We start from the raw sequence: 16,692 nt of genomic DNA on the forward strand, positions 1-16,692 counted from the left end.
CGCCTGTATCTGTGGACCTCCTGCATAGTCGTGAAAATCCTCTTCTTTCTGTATGACCTACGTCAGATCCTGTTGTAGTTACCAAGCTATTGTACTGGATCAAAACTTTTTTTTTCACCTTGGAAACAAGACCAGAGAAAATAAAATAAATGGCTTCATCTGTAGACAACATGCATAGCTGTGAATATGTTATTCTTTATGCCATGAGAGCTGTAGCACCTAATGAATAATCTGCGTTGGGGCTTGTTCCACAGTGAACAAAATGTCTAAAATGTCCTACATGTATGCGTTTTGTTCCCCTAGGCAGAAAGACAAAGAAATTCTTTAAAGTAGTCATACAACATTCTAGTAACCTATTATCTTCATTTTGTCTGAGGCGGTGATAAAGATCAAACACAGAAAACTAGAATGAAGGCTCGGATAATTATCTACCTATCACTAAAGTTCCTTTAAGACACACAAATAAGTCCTCCTAAAATGTCAGAGTGTAGATGAACTTTTGGTTTAGCTTCGTAAAAGGTGAACATCTATGGTGACACACATAGACAACAACAAATAAATTCCAAACTTAACAGAAGATGCAAAAATGTACATCAGAGCTTGAAGCATATTTTGGCATAAAATATCTGTGTCAAAGTAAGTTATTCTTCAGTGACAGACGTTGGTTTACTCTTAAAATTCCTGCACAGAAAAAAAAACCTACTTTCAAACAATACATAGCAAATAAAAAAATAAATAAAAGTACAAACTTCAATAAATACACGGATCAAAATCTGGTGCAGTAATTTTAAGAACTTCTCTTTTTTTGACATTCAAATAATTAATTCCAGGCTCATTAAATACATCGATGAAAAACAACTACATACACAGAGACCGGTGCAATAAAAGGGAGGAGATGGTAATAAAAATAAAAAATAAATAAAGATACCAGGGACATTTCATTCTTCAGTTTGGCTTCATTTTTCCCACCCAGGCAGCATGAGTGTAGAGTTTTTATGACGACAGACACACCTGAGTATGCTGGACCTTTCACCTCAGCTTTCTTGTAAACAGTACATTCCCGACCTTCATTCTTTTTCAGTGAGACATTAAACATTTAGACTTTGGGAGTAGGAATGGTTTCAAACAACTGTGTTGCAATTTTAATCACTTTTTGAATTTTGTTATTCATATTTCCACTTCATGACTCTCAAATGAGCCTCTTTGACTCATTATTTACTGACTCAAGAAGCCAGTAATGGACAATTATTTATTTATTAATGTTTCAGATAAGTTTTAGCTTCGGCTAATGTGGCTTTTAGCCGTTTAAGCTAGCCCAGAATTGTGTTTTCCCCTTTATTGGAGGCTAGTTATCTTAATGCAAGCAAATACGTGAAGAACATTGATCGCAGTGGATCTTTGGTTAAACTTATGTTAAAAACACAAAAATGTCAGACGGGTTTCACATGATGTCGCTATCAATTCAATGACACTGCAATGTAGCAAAAGCCGGTAAATTAGCTGCTTTAGCCTTGCAAAGACGGGACGTCCACAGACATCTTATAAATAGTAATTTCAGGTCCGTTAGGTATTTTTGTAAACAAAGTGGACATACGTCAAGTCCAAATTTACCAAAACATGAGGCTTGGTTAGCAAACATTCCATCCTTACAACACTAAAGATGCTTTTCAGTCTTTTCTTTGCATTGTAATATTGAAAGAAAAAGTCATTTTATTTGAGTCTAAATATGAGGAAACAAAGCAGTTTTCTGTGAAGTACCAAACCTTGTCACATTTTGTGTTGCTTTTCTTGTGCTTTGTTTGGACTAGTGAAGGTGCATTGGGCTCAAGGATGTGGTATTTACATTGTTCTGCTGTATCGCGATGGGGTACGTTTCTTTTGTAATTATTACTTTTTGCATATATGTATGATCCAACTGAGCTCTGGGGTACATTTGGACCAACATTCAAATATTTATCTAATCAGAAAGGCCAAACCTAAAGTTTCCTTCCTGTTTTATGACTGTCAGTGGAGTAAATTTTCACCAGAGAGGACATTCTAGAGTGAGATTGAGTAATGTTGGTATTTGACTGGTGTTGCAACGTCCTTACCACTACTGCATTGATTCTATAGATAAAATTTCAGCATTTCTTTATTCATTCTGACACTAATGAGAAAATCTACTCTAGTGGATTGGCGGAGGTTCTGAGATTTACGACTCCTGATGTCAGAGGGTTAACTGGAGAAGGAAAACGTATAAAGAAATTTAGGAATGGATCCGATGTGTGGTTGTTTTCAAACGGAAACAAAAAACCCGCAAGGTGTGGAAGAAAATCTATTATTATCTTTACAGAGAGTGCAGTCCAGTCCTTGGACCTGGCAATCGTAAACTTATTTGATGACATCAGACCTCCTTTTTCTGAGGCAAAATCAAGAAATGCAGAGGAACAGTGGAATGTACTCCAAACTATTAACAAGCTGACATACCTGTTAATAGGTGCCAGATGTTGACTGATGTAATTCAACGCAGATGTGAGGCAATTTTCAGATTTAATAGTTATACACGTAAATATTTGGTAAGTCCTTTACAGAAAAGCTGAATCTTCCAGCATTTTCTTTCAGTTATTTTTTTTTAATCCCCCATTTTTCTCACCCTGTTGTGTAAACAAACGTCATACATTTTTCTCCCAGTTTGGCATGGAATGGGCAGTATTCGCAATTCTTTTGCATGTGCAGAAATAGAAGCTACAATCAGATTTTCCTCGCTCTCTCAAAGATACTGCTGTTATTTGGAACACGGCTTTATGCTTTACTGTTCTGCCAGGAACAATTTCAAATATAAAAAGAAGTAAATTATGTAGAGACAAGAGGGGCCAACGAGCATCTAGGCAAAAGGAAAGTGGATTTGGTTTAAACAGAATATGAGCAGCAAGCAGCTACTGAGATAACTGAAATATATCACTGTCATTATGAGTCAGATGTACAACTTTCTTTGTTTGGTCAGATTCAGAGAAGAGAATCTTTGAATCTTTTCCACTAATAGGAAGAAAAAGATTGTGGTTTGTGTTCAAGAAAAGCCATTTCTGAAAGTGTGCTAATGCTAAGCTAATGCTAACCACGGTGGGGTAAAACTTGACAACTTGTTGAATTGTTTAAAGGTTTACAGGTCTATCAATTATGCACTTGGTACTTCCTGTATGATGATGAAGGGATTTTAAAATTAGCGTACCGCACCAGGGTTTGGTTGAACGACCAAATATGAAGTGGAACCAGCTCATATTAGCGTTAGCATGTGTTTTAGATTAGAAGTGGTTCTAAGGCTCAGAGAGACCAACTTAAAAAAGAAGCAACTAAAATTTCTAAAACAGCAAATGCATCGGGAGAAACTAGTAAATAAAAAAACAACAAAATTTTCCATTTATATGGATTACGTATGGTGTAAAAGAAATGCTCTAAAAGTCATTCACATAAAAACTGCTTTTCATTTCTAAATAAGCCAAAGAGAAGGTTTTTGGCTTCTTGTTTTTGTTATTTTTTTGTGTGTCCACTGCATTTAAATTAACAGGCAGCTCCTTCTATGTTTAGCCTCCTAATCTTTTCCTCCAGCATGCTTTTAGACTAGTAGGGACCCTCCTCGCAGCGTGACTAGTTTCCTTGAAATGTGGCTGAATTCTCACCGTTGTCCACATTTGTCTTCTCTTGTAAAGGCAATATGGTATCATAGCTTCATATCGTTGTATGTCAGAAATAACTGTGGAGTTGGGGTGGGGCTCCATATGTTTGAGGAAAAATTATGTCACTCCGACGCACGGTGTCCACGTTACCGTGAATCCGTTCTCTGGCGATATTTGCTCCTCTGCTCTATTCCCGTTTGATTGTGAAAACGTGCCGTTAGGGTTTGCTGAGCCTTTAGGAACACAAACCACTTCAAACAATCACAAAGCTCATCTGATTCTTGGCCGGCTTTCCTTCGGCTTGGAGAAAACTCATTTGTTCGCCCGTAGAAAGGTGAGGGGAGGAAGTGATGTGGACGATAAATCTGGATGGGCAGGAAGTGATGAAAGGGAATGCTTCGACGCACTCAAGTCGTTGGCCAGTGTCACAGTGAACCAACCTGACTGATTGACCTGGAGGTTTCCTGCAAAGTCTGAAGCAACTGTTGATTGTGATAGTTTGTTGGAAATGTCCTGTGCTTTGTCGATCTGCTGTGGGAGGTGAACGACTCGTTTCCCTGGTTGTGAGCTTTCTCTGTTCTACTTTCCCACTCCCTTCTGTACGCCTTCCTACTACAGACAGACACTGTGGGGGAATTCTCTGGATCTCTAGACGATTTTTGACTAAAGTCCTTCTCGCCTCCCGTTCCTTTAAATGGGATTAAAGGTCAGAAGCCCGGAAGGAAGTAAGGAAAAGGCTAAGGGAAGAAAGCAGGAAGGACTGAGTGGAGGAAGAGAGGCAAGCCAAGCGGTCAACCCTCTCTTCTCGTTTGCAACATTCTTTTCACGGGTGAGACTGCGTCCCGTTGGACGATGAAAGGAGTCTGGTCTTGTCTCTCCCCGACTCTCGCCGTTGTAAGGCCGTCCCGCCGCTGTTGCTGCTGCTGCCACCGCCGCTCACCCCGTCCACCGTGGGCTCCCTCTCCACTCGATCTGATCCGCTTTCGAAATTCCGGGAGTTCTGATGGGAAGGAGCGCTGGGCGGACGGGAGAGCTGACCGTTCTTCTCATCTGAGAGGCAAGGAACACAATTCCAGAGAGGAGGTGTTATTCAAATCGCTTTACAAACAGGTGACTTGTAGAGTGTTCTTCAATTTTTGAAGTTTATTTGTGTTCAATCCCCTTCATTCTAGATATCTTGCCTTTATGGAAGAGTTGCTCCTATTGACGGTACTCAACATGGCCAAATGCCATAACAGGTTCAGGGCGTATGAATACTTTTACGAGGCTTTGTATATGAATGTTTGGAACTCACCTGCCAGAGCCTGAACAGATGGCTGATCGTGAGTGCTGAGAAGCTGAGCTTGAATAGTTTCTACGACTCTTTTAAACCTGCGACTGGGACCTAAAGGGGAAAGAAGAATCAAGAGTCGGTTATGAGGCAGTTTTCCCCAACATCTCCACACTTTACTGTCCTTACTCATAATGTGACGTCAGCAACTTTACCTCAAATCTGGAACAAACTTCCAGAAAAATGCAAAACAGCTGAAACACCGAGTTCCTTTAAATCAAGACTAAAACCCCACCTGCTTAGAGTTTCTTTTGGACCATAATAAATGGAACATTGACCAACACATTGGATGAGTAATGATGATTTCAACAAAGGCCCTTCACAAAATGCATATTTTTATATTTTCATGATTTAAAGCACTTTGAACTGCCTTGGTGCTGAAACATGTTCTACAAAAATCCTTGATTGATTTACAAGGAAGCCAATTGTAAAACCAAAGGAAAGTCTCATTTAAGCATTTCAAAAGCCAGGTAAAAACTAGCTTTACAAAGTACTGACAGTACGTTCTAGTATGTAGGAGTCTTTACTGGAAATGACTTGCGCTGTAAACTTAAACATTTCTCTTACTCCGGCTTTTAATTGTTCAGAATTTGGAAGCGTGACCAAAAAAGACTGAACGGCTTCCTTCACTTCCTCTGCTGCCGTCGCTAGACTGCAATTCTAAAACAGAGCAGAAAATCAACGTCATTTTTCACAACTTCTTCTGTTCACTGAAATTCTGCTGCAGGAATCCAGCTCAGTGGGAGAAATCCCAGACAGAGCAGTGAAGGGGGAATTCTCAAGAAATCTCCTGTTACAGCCTCCTAATACACTAAGATCCATAAAGCTTCTTGAATAGCATAATATTTGTGGTCTTTTCTGTTTACTCCAGTTTGTCAACATTTCTTCCTTACTGCTGTGATGAAAGTAAATACCAACAGCTTTTTGCATATTTTAAAGCACGACAGAAACACTAAAAATCTAGTGAAAGTGGCTACAAGAGCCAACAGATCCATTAGATCCAGGATATTAGCAGCGGCCACTGCATCACCAGCTTGGAATATGGACGGTCTGATAAGCTCTGCCTGTTTACAGATGATAACAGGGAGGGGTGATCCTCTTTCATGATAAATAAAAAAAGCCTTTCATGTCACCCAGCGCTGTGAAAAATACACTCCAAAAGAAGAAAGTGCCATATATGTTTGTGGAGTATTCATTACATCTTTAACTTTTTACATTAATAATAAGGGCAAAGGGCACCAAAACAAAGAAGGCATGTATACTATGTTCATCAACCCTTTTTCAAACAAAAATAAGAAAAACACATTTAGGCCTACAGTCAATTATCCTTTTAGACAAACTGCCTTGTTTTGGTAGATTTGACATGATCTGTCATATAAAATCACATTAAAATATTGTAAAATCTGTTAAAAAAAGTTTAAGTTTAGTGGTATGAATTCTTTTGTAAGGCAATGTATTACCCCAGAGCCTCTTGGTAAATGTGGGTTACATTCCATAAACAATATTGTTAAAAACAGATTGTTGGAGTCACTCCTCCCGTTCCACTAGAGGGCTCTGTAGTTTATTTACACTGGTTCAAGAGACCTGATCAAAAACCGGAAGTGAGTTGGTAGCGAACTGGAAGATGTTTTATAACATTGTCAGCTGAAATAAGCGATATAAATTAACCTTAAAACTACTTATTACTTACTTAAGATTTTTACAAATTAGTTTTAAACTAATGGAAATGCTAGTGGGTACATGGGTTATTTTGTACATTAGCAGCTAGTTAGCATAATGCTAGCTCTAGTTTATTGCACAGTAGGGCTTAATGCTGATGTTTGGATAGTTTGACAACTATGTGTTTTATAATTTGCTAGTTAAATCAAGCATAATTGGTGACGATATGCTCATATGGTTTACGTCAAGGGTCTAAATCTGTGATTTAAGTTAGTTAGATTTGAATATCATACAATACTACACATAGTTTCCTGTTTACTTTGTTTACAAATTAGCCGGCATCACGTACAACTTTAACAGATACTGACTGCTTTTACTTCAAAAGAAAGATTCTGAAAACAGGAGTTTTTCAGGCTAAAACTTTCAAAAGCACGATTTATTTTGACTTGTCCCATTAGCTGTTCACTAGTAGATGAAGTGGCCGGGTCATATGTTGATACCAGATGTAGACAGGGCCTCTATCATTCAACCGCTCACCTGCTAATAGCGTGAAGGTGACACTGTAGATGCCCATCTCTCTTCGTCCTTCCCTCTCTGCTCGTTCCCTCTCTCGTTCTCTCTCTCCCTCAGAGAAAGCGATGTCCACCTGCAAAAACGGGAGCAAGAAAACTGGATTTTAAACTCTACTTTTGGAACTGTTTGAAACCCTGTTTGGCCTATTTTCTGTTAATGTTGGCTGGATAAAAAAAAATGTCAAGGCAAAAAAAAAAGAAAATATGACCTGGAACTTGACAGGTTTCTGGAAGACAGAGGGGCCGCCCGAGGACTTGTATTCCGCCCGGAAACTATTCTGAGACACCACACTGTGGCTGAGGGAGGGGATCTGTGGAGACGACAGAGGAGATGGAGTCTGTTAAGACTGAAAAGACAAAGGAGACGATAACGATGTGTGAAGCCGGTTGAAGGCTGAAAGCCACTCACTGAGAGGAAGGCGTGGACGATGTCCGCCTTGATGGAGCTGAGCGGCTTGTCTCTGATCAGAACAAAGATCTGCTCCTCCTTCTCCAGACTGATGAAGTTACCAAACCACGACCGCTTAGCCAGCCTAGAAACAACAACAAAAAAATTACAACAATTTTGAACCAATTTAAAATCACTTTTACTGTGCGTCAGACGTTAGACGGGCTGTCGCCCAAGGCTTCAATTTTTTGTGTTCAATGAGTTTTTTCTCATTTTTCTCTTTTTTTATGAAGGCATGTTTTGCATTGTATTTTATGTAAACCATGTCAGGTGAATTTCACAATATTTTGAAATAGAGATGAAAAATGTCTGTCAACTGCCTTCCGACGAAATTTTCATCTCCCTTCAGTGCTCCTTCTAGGATTTCTCCCATTGTCTTGGATTTCTCCAGTTGATTTTTAAACTGGGTCGATCAGTGGACAGAAGGAGAAGTTGTGAACGATTTTGAGTTTCTGCGCTGTTTTAGAATCGTATTCTGCCTGTAGTTTTAGCAATGGCAATGGAGGAAGTGAACAAAGTCGTTCAGTTCACATTGGTCACATCTCCAAATACTGTATTAACATAAACAGCCGCCTCGTTGGGCTCGGCACGTCTCTCTTTGCAGTGGAGGATGGTTGTTTACAGCACAGGCAATTTCAGGTAAGCTTTATAGCATCAAGCTGGTGCATTAAACGTGAGCGACTGGATAAAATTTAAAATGTCAACAGAGCCCACGCCTCCAGGAAGTAATCTTTTTTCAATAGCCTTGAGCCCAGACCATTAGAACGGAGTGTGAAGTACAAGGAGCTGGTTTTTACCAGGCTACCAACAAACATGAAAATAAAAAAAAATTACATGTGTGTACTTACTCTGGACTGGACTCTGGAGTCAGACTGGACATGTCCTCTGATGTCGGGACTAAAACAAACACAGACAGAGAGATGGGATGAAAGATGGGAAAGATAAGACCAGAGATTCTTGATGACAGACTCTAATTTAATTGTTCTAATTACAGCTCATCACAGCAGCAGGATTACTCAACACAGCTGAAGCACATGCTCCTTTGGTAGGAAGAGATGCTACCAGAGACTCTTTCCATCGTTCTGCTATTACGAAGCTCATTGCGATGGAATTTAAAGTGGCGTCAGCCCTCAGGTGAAGCACTAATTTAAAGAATACTACAAGTTCTTTTTCTTTTTCCCCCCAGCCAAAGTCAAAGTCTACTTTATTGTCATCATATGTCCTAGACGTACAAGGAATCAACATGATGTTTCTGGCCATTCCTCCAGTGAAACTAAAAATGTAAAGACATCATATACCAATAAATAAGAATAAATAGTAATAGAAAATAACGCAACAATAAGACTTTGAACTATTCTGTTGTGTATTTTTCTTTTCCCCAAAAGACAAAGCAACATTACAATAATAAAATAGCCTCCAAAAATTCCAAAGTAAATAAGAGTATGACAATAAAAAAACAAAAAAAACCCATCTTCTTTAAATCTCTGCTCACCTTGCAGTTTGCGCCGATGGAACCGCGGTGAGCCCAGCAGATTGTTTTTGAACGAGTTGAGCCTCGTCCTCCAGTGGGTGGAGCTCGAGGCGGCCAAGTTGCCGCTACCTCCAGGACTGGAGGGCGGGGTCAACGAGGCCCCGCCCGCCCCGTCCACTCTGGAGGAAGAGGACGAGGAGGAGGAGGAGGGAGGAGTGGTGGAGGAAGGGTGATGGATTTGGTGCACGGGTGTGCCGAGCGGGGTGGGCAGGGGCGAGCCCTGCGGTGTGACCTGCGACACAGGGGAAGGGGTGGCAGAGGAGTTAGAGGACGAGTGGACGTTCTTGGACCTGAAGACGGACGGAGAGGGGAAGTTGAAGAACCGCGGGATTGGGGAGAGGACGGGGGAGGGGGAGGGGGAAGGAGAGCGTGGAGTCTGGAGAGGGAGTGACTTCATGGAGTGGAGCTGGGGCCGGTCAGCGGGACCCTTCGAGGGCAAGGTCTGGGTTTTTGGGTCGGGCATCGGGCGGGCGGGTCGAGGAGTGGTGCCACTTCCTGCTTTGGGGTCTTTGGAGGAGGAAGTGGAGGTGGAGGTGGCCTCTGATTGGCTAAAGGTGAAGACCGGGCTCTGATGGGCAGACAGAGAAAGATGCAAAAAAAAAAAAAACGAGGGAAAGGGATGTGGGCAGATGAGACAGGAAGCAATGGTCATGAAATATGATTCATGGACAGAAAATATCAACAAGATATGTGACAGCGTTTTTTTTTCTTGCCTATTTTGAGAAATGGAGAGCATGATGTGTTTGAAATGAAGATGTGATAGGAAGGCGGAAGAACATGGCTAGCACAAACAGAATGAGCAAGCGTTGCTAAGGCAAAGGTCACATCACAATAAATTAATTCTGGTAAACAAAACTGATAGTTATATGCCAAAGTTGTTGATAATACATAAGGAAGGAAAGACTTGGTTCTTTCAAAGTCAAGTTCTGATGTGCTGCTATGAGCCGCTAGCGTAAATCCAGACAGAAAAGTCTGGGATAAAGTGTTTTGAAGGACTCAAGATGTGGATGGTAGCTGTTAAATTGTCCTGCCACTAATCTCCACACGGCATTGGTTTCAGAAAGGTTTTCATCCAAACCAACCCTCTGAGCGTTCTTTCAAACATGCCAAACCCATAGGGGGCAGTGTAGTGCAAAGCTAAAACCCATGTCAGCCAATCAGATTGCTACAACATAACCACGATTTCCTGTTAGGAATCAAAAATGGCTCCCGCAGGTTGATTTGTGTGTACGGATATACAAGTTGAATTACTTTTAAATACCGTATTCCAATATAAAGTTATTAAAACACCATTGGGAATCGTGCCAAATCAGTATGTGGTTATATTGCCGCATTATTTGTTGCAGACTGTAATACGCGGGACACTACATTTCTCCAAACACAATTATGGCATTTTCTCAATTTTTTTTTGAAATAATTGTTTTTAGTGACAGTACATAAAGTTCTATTTCAAGATAGAACAACAGAGCAGAGTAATGTCAAGTCCTTACCCTGGGACTGCTGAGAGGACTGGAGGACAGACCCGTGGACGCACCGCTGACCGAACGAGACCTTTGGAGGAGTAACGCAAAGAGTCAGTGAGGTCAAGCAATCCAGACGTGCTCTGTTGGCAGTAAATCCGTTTGTACCTCTGACTGTGAGCGTTGGTGTCCAGAGCCCTGCGAGGTGGGGTGGGAGACCCCTGTTCTGTGACGCTGAGGACCTCCAAGCTCTTTCTCTCTGGACGACACCGACCGTGACGCGTCAACATCGGGGAATCCACACGCTTCCTGGGTGGGTCTTGGACAACAATACCAACAACACAGAAACAGAATTTGAACTTTCTGCTTAGGTACATCTTATCAAGGCAGAAAGGCACCAAGCAAATCATCTAGATTCAGCTGATTTTCAGCTTCAGGAGTTTTAGGTAGTCAGTGGCCGGTCAGACAACATACCTTGTGAAAGCACAACTTCCACACACTAACACACATTGGTGTGGAAGTTGATACTGAAGGAAGACCACTCAAAGTTAGAAAGTGTGTATATTCTGTTTTCAAATTTAAGATGAAGAGATTAACAATTAGCAAAACACTGCTGCTGTTTTGGGGAAAATCTCTAGCCCAGTGCTGCTTTAGCCATTCTCAAAATCATTTTCTTTTCACTAGTTTCATTATTGCCACCTACTGGTGCAGCATGTGTATTACAAAATCTTTGTCACAAATTTCCCAGATAGTTGACGTGATTCTGTCAACGTCTTTTGATGAGAATTTTGAAGTACTGCAAGAATTTAGAATTTTGAAATACGCAAATTTCTAATGCAGTAAAAAAAAACAACAACAAAAAAACGCTCTATTGAGTTAATTGTTTTTGGAAATTACCAAAAATGGAAATACAATTGAAGAATAAGTTCTGAGGTAGAGAACTTAACTTCAGCAAACTTACAAACTGAGTCTCTCAGTTGTTTGTAAATGTGTGGTCCATGCTAGTTTATTTTGTTTGCTACGGTGATAAATAGCGTCAACATCAGACAAAATTACATTTTAGTCAGCCTGGTTGATTCGCTCCAAACTAGTAGATGGAAACACACCCAATATGCATTCTCCCTCCCCCTTTTTTGCAACATTTTAAAAGGTTCACAAGTCATGGGACAGCAGAATAGAGACATGTCTATTGTAGGCACAGATAAAGAAAAAGAAATTTGATTTATAAAAGTATCTGGACATTGGGAACTTCTTTATGAGCAGCAGACTGCAGCAATAGGACTTCATCCTATTGTTTCATTTCTTCTCAACATATCAAAAACAGCCGTCTATATCAGAAAGTTAATTTTAGTTTTTCCTCTTCCTTTTTTTTTAGCAATTTAATTTCAACCCACTTTCAGTATGTTTTGTCAAACAAGCAAAAGAATGTATTGACCTGGGCCCAAACTCAGACATCAACAGAAAGAATAATCTTTTAAACAAAGTTGCTTTATCCGTTTAGACCTTGTGCAATCTGTTCTGGAACATCCTTCCAGTCTTCTGAAGTATGGCATTTAATCTAAGAGTTTGCATTCTGTCAATGTAAGTGCTTTTGAGTGAAATAAATCTACCAAAATTGGCTTTGGTAGGACAATGCTGTACAACATTGGAGGAAATGAACCTGTTGCATTTTTAAATCAGAGTTTAGGAAAGCTAACAGGCTCTGACAGTTTTGCACGTTTCCCTCATGAGACCAGAAGGAGACGAAAGACAAACTTCTCTTACCAAGGTCGTTTCTGGGCGGCAGGTCCTCGTCTTCGCAGCTCGGGTATCGCTCTTTTCTATCCAGGAGGAGGTAGTAGATCATTTTCTCCTGGTTCTCCCTGCAGACCAGAGAACAGTGAGACAAAGGCAACAAGCTGGCAAAAACAAGACGAAACGGGAAAAGGACAGCTCTCCAGTCAGATAAAACATGGACTGGTTGGCAGGCATTTCTATAAAGATTCTATATCCAACCAATAACTTGAGGTTTCTACTCCATCATGTTACAGTTGTGCTCTCATAGCTGCAGCAGGTAACATTTATAAAATTGTTTCTTCTTTTTTTTTTTTTTTTTTTACATATTTGTTAAAACTGTCATTATGTTCTGACAGAATATGAGACAGATAATGTGTAAATAAACTGAGATCCTCTGTGTGTTCCTACTGCATGACCAGCCTTAGCATTTCCAACAGGCTCCGCTGTTGGAAATGCGGAGCCTGCTGTGGGGGAGGAGCTGTAGTGTAGCAGAGCACTAAGCCCCTCCCCCTGACTGTGATTGGTTGTTTCTGACCTGGAGCTAAGTGTTTCTGCAGATGGCAGTAGGACCGCCGGGAGAAGGCAGAGGAATTTGATTTTCACACAGATTATCTGTCTCCTGTTCTACTGTCAGGACATAACGACAGTTTTAACAAATATGTAAATAAAACGTATCTTAACATATCATATCATATACTGTGACTTTAAATGCTAATGCCATTTTGTAATTATTGCCAACAGAAGGTTCCTATGGTATTCACATGCCATTTCTTAGATTGAGCATAAATTCAAAATTTCCTTGGGAAAAATGTTTAGTAACTTTCAAAAAGGATTCATGGACCCCAAGCTTTTTCACTCTTTGATACTTTGCAAACCAGAATGTCCAATTTATGTGATACATCAACACAAAGTAGCAAATCGCTTTGCAAAATATCCCAAGGCCAGTCAGACTGAATCATTTTCAAGACTTGCCACAAAATCTTAACCAGGATTAAGTCTCAACTTTTCCTGAGCTGTTCTGGCATCGCATAATGCGGTTATCTAAAAAATACTCTTCTCAAAACAAGTTTAAGAGAAATAAGAAAACAATACATTTTCCCATGTTGTGAGTAAAATAAAAATCTGAAAATGAAAGTAGTACTTTTTTACATCAACATTCGAGAAGGATTGAATTACTAAGCTAGTGATTTTTCTAATTACTTTTTAGACCTCTCTAAACCTTCCAGACCTCTCAGGTCTTCTGGTTCTGGTTCTGCTCTGCATCCCCAGAACCAGAACCAAACGAGGAGAAGCAGCTTTCAGCATCTATGCACCACAAATTTGGAACAAACTTCCAGAAAACTGTAAAACGGCTGAAACACTGACTTCCTTTAAATCTTGACTAAAAACCCACCTGTTTAGGATTGTATTTGAAATGTAATCAATTACAAATTTATTGATGGAACTTGACTTAATGCCGTGTTTTGATTGTTGATTCTATGTTGCTTTGTGTTTCTGTGTTTGATATGATGTAAAGCACTTTGAAATGCCTTGCTGCTGAAATGTGCTATACAAATAAAATTTGATTGATTGATTGATTGATTTTAAGTTAATCTTGTTTCATTTCAGGTGTACTAAGATATTTGCACCAGAAACTAGACCAGAAAAGTTTCAGTTGGTTGAAGAGACGTCAGTGAAATGTTCACAGCCTGGAAATAGTTTTAGAAAGTAATCCTCCTTTAAACTGTCTCCTTGCAAATCCACGTCACACAGAGATTTTTACTGGTACAAAATACACTGATATAACAGCCGTGAATAACTTTGTGTTGCTCCGTCTCATATGAATGCAAGAAAATCTGAAAAAGTTGTGGAGGTGTGAGCAGAGCTGCAGCTTTTCAAAAGGAAGTGAGTGAAAATCCACAAACAGAGGAAAAAGAGGGACATGGACGGATGGACAGAGAGGGAGACACTAGCAGTGTTTTTACTGTCCACTCAGGCGGGTAATGAAGCACAAAACTGCCCGGCTGCATCGAAACAAATGGGATAACGAGTAAACAGAGAGAGCGACAAAGAAAGAACAGAACCCATGAACGCACAGTCAGGAGGAAACCGACAAAAAGACAACTTGAGTCAAGGCTTTAGAGGATTCTCTCTCGCCTCATAACTCCTGCTGCTGCGCATTGTCAGTGAGTCGGAGAGGAAAAAGAAGCCGAACGGGTCGCATGTACTCACTCCTCACTTGTAAGGTCCTGTGTGAGCTTCACTCGGTCTCTGAAGCAGCCTAAAGAGTACATGCTTTCCAGGACGTCTGGGTCCAGGTCCGACAGGGACAGGATCCTCTTCACACACACCCGGCGAGGAGGCGGCTGCTCCGGGCAAGGCTCGTTCCGGCCGCCCCTGGCAGGAAACACGCACCGGCTTTAGAACAGAGTACCGGCAGACACCTTGGTTAAGGTTGGAGCTGACGGTAAGAGCAAAGAGGAGGAAGGAAAGCTGGAGAGAGGTTACGTACCACCTGTGATCAAAACCCAGAAAATGGTAGAAGCCATTTTAGCCACCACCAGAAGTTCAGGATGATGTCATTGTCAGCTGCTCATCTCTTCACACTTTGAAGCGTCCTATTCTAAATCCACTCTCTTAAGTTCCACTTTATTATCATTACCTGAGTGAGGTTGCTCCCCTCGACCCCCCAAACCTTCTTCAAATCAGACAAAATTGCTGTCGAACGTTTGTGCAGCAAAAAGTTTTGTTTGTGCCGAAATCGTTTAAAAGATATTAAGAAATGTTTCCAGAGGTCAAAGGTCAACCAGTCCCCCCGCCCCCACCATCTTCAAATCAGATGAAAGTGGTATCAATCAACTCGACTATGTTTGTGCAGCAAAACATTTTGCTTGTGTTGCTTTGACTTTGAAGATATTAATGAAAGTTTAAACGCAATTTTGATTTAATAAAAGTGAGGACAGGGACTGGTTGACAGTCTGACCTTTTTTTGGCCCAAAACAAAACTCATTTTCATTTTGGGCCAAATCGAGGTCATAAAGGATCTAAAAGGGCCGGTTCTGCCAGAAGGTATTGATAAAACTCATTCACAAACTGTTCAAATATCAATTAATTCTTACAATTAAATAATATTGAACATCTTTTCAGTCCCTCCAGGATTTCACAATTATTTTGTGATTTTTTGCAATAAGAAAAGTGTCTGTGTTGCTATTTGGAAATATTTGCAATATCTGCACTTGTTTATGATGGTAAATGCAACTTTTATTACTTGCTGTACAGATCATGGACTATAATCTGACATCCATTAGGCTGAGGCAGCTGTTTAGTACAGGTAAGAAAGTTCCAATAAATGTCCAATTATACATTAGTGCAAAAACAGGGCAGGGATTTGTTGATTTTCAGTGAATTTTTATAATAATTTGGATGAAACTGGAGGGAGCGATTGATATAATTTGGCAATAAACAAATAAAAACTGAATTCATTTGATCGATAACATAATATTTAAACACATTTAGTGTAGAATTTAGAGGGCCACATAAAAAGTTATGGCGGTCCAGATTTGGCCCTGTGGCCTCAAGTTTGACACATGTGACTTGAAACAAGCTCCTTTATCTTGAAAAGTTACTTAAAAGTTAGTTTTGAATTATTTCAAGTGTACTAAGATGTTTGCACAAGAAACTAGACCAAAAGCACTTGGTAAGATTTTGTGTTTTGGCAGTACAGGATTCCAAGTGTTCCCAGTTCCAAGTGCTTACAGTAAGAGCTGGTTTTAACAAACTGTTATATTTTTATGCTCTTTTAAACATTGAACCAGAGAAATCTGAAACATAGCACCTCACCTCAAGTCTAGAAAGATAATGTTTTCAAGTATTAGTAAAATAAAAAGGGACGGTGATTGGAAAAAAGGAAAAGGAAAAAAACAACAACAGAAAAGTGTTACAATAACAAGACAGAAGACATTATTAAAGTACTTACAGGTACCAGTTGTGTTTTTGTATTGCTTCAAGCTGGAAGAAGAGAGAATGAACAATATTAGAATGTGGATAAAACTGTTTCATTGGCATAAAACACTTTGAACATTGTTTATATATATATATATTCACTTTAAAAACTAAGAGTTCTTGCTATGCTCATATTAGTTGCTCTAGTTTAAATTCAAGCAGCCGATCTGACTTAAAGAAACCACAAGACTGTTCTAAACAAAAAAATGCTAAATGAACTAAATAATAATATCACAGCCACCAGATTCAGGTTGCAATAAACAAACAGAGCAATAAGTTTAA

At 40.0% G+C, this 16,692-nt stretch overlaps 1 protein-coding gene across 5 annotated transcripts in view; it reads right to left on the reverse strand.

Moving 5' to 3' along the window:
• Nucleotides 1–3,328: 3,328 nt before the first annotated feature.
• LOC102224777 (serine/threonine-protein kinase BRSK2-like) overlaps nt 3,329–16,692 on the reverse strand; it is a 28,652-nt gene continuing 15,288 nt past the window's right edge. For 2 of the 5 annotated variants that reach the window (XM_023349308.1, XM_023349312.1), the window contains 12 exons: nt 16,385–16,416; nt 14,641–14,805; nt 12,418–12,515; nt 10,822–10,981; nt 10,684–10,744; nt 9,155–9,761; nt 8,511–8,559; nt 7,624–7,747; nt 7,424–7,525; nt 7,180–7,288; nt 4,948–5,037; nt 3,329–4,703 (listed from right to left, as the gene is read on the reverse strand). In XM_023349308.1, coding sequence (XP_023205076.1) covers nt 4,477–4,703; nt 4,948–5,037; nt 7,180–7,288; nt 7,424–7,525; nt 7,624–7,747; nt 8,511–8,559; nt 9,155–9,761; nt 10,684–10,744; nt 10,822–10,981; nt 12,418–12,515; nt 14,641–14,805; nt 16,385–16,416 — 1,824 coding nt within the window. In that variant the 3' untranslated portion in view covers nt 3,329–4,476. The remainder of the gene's footprint in view (nt 4,704–4,947; nt 5,038–7,179; nt 7,289–7,423; nt 7,526–7,623; nt 7,748–8,510; nt 8,560–9,154; nt 9,762–10,683; nt 10,745–10,821; nt 10,982–12,417; nt 12,516–14,640; nt 14,806–16,384; nt 16,417–16,692) is intronic. The other 3 variants (XM_023349310.1, XM_023349309.1, XM_023349311.1) reach the window with 3 other exon arrangements.

This window comes from Xiphophorus maculatus, chromosome 16 (assembly GCF_002775205.1).
Source record: "Xiphophorus maculatus strain JP 163 A chromosome 16, X_maculatus-5.0-male, whole genome shotgun sequence".
NCBI lineage: Eukaryota > Metazoa > Chordata > Actinopteri > Cyprinodontiformes > Poeciliidae > Xiphophorus > Xiphophorus maculatus.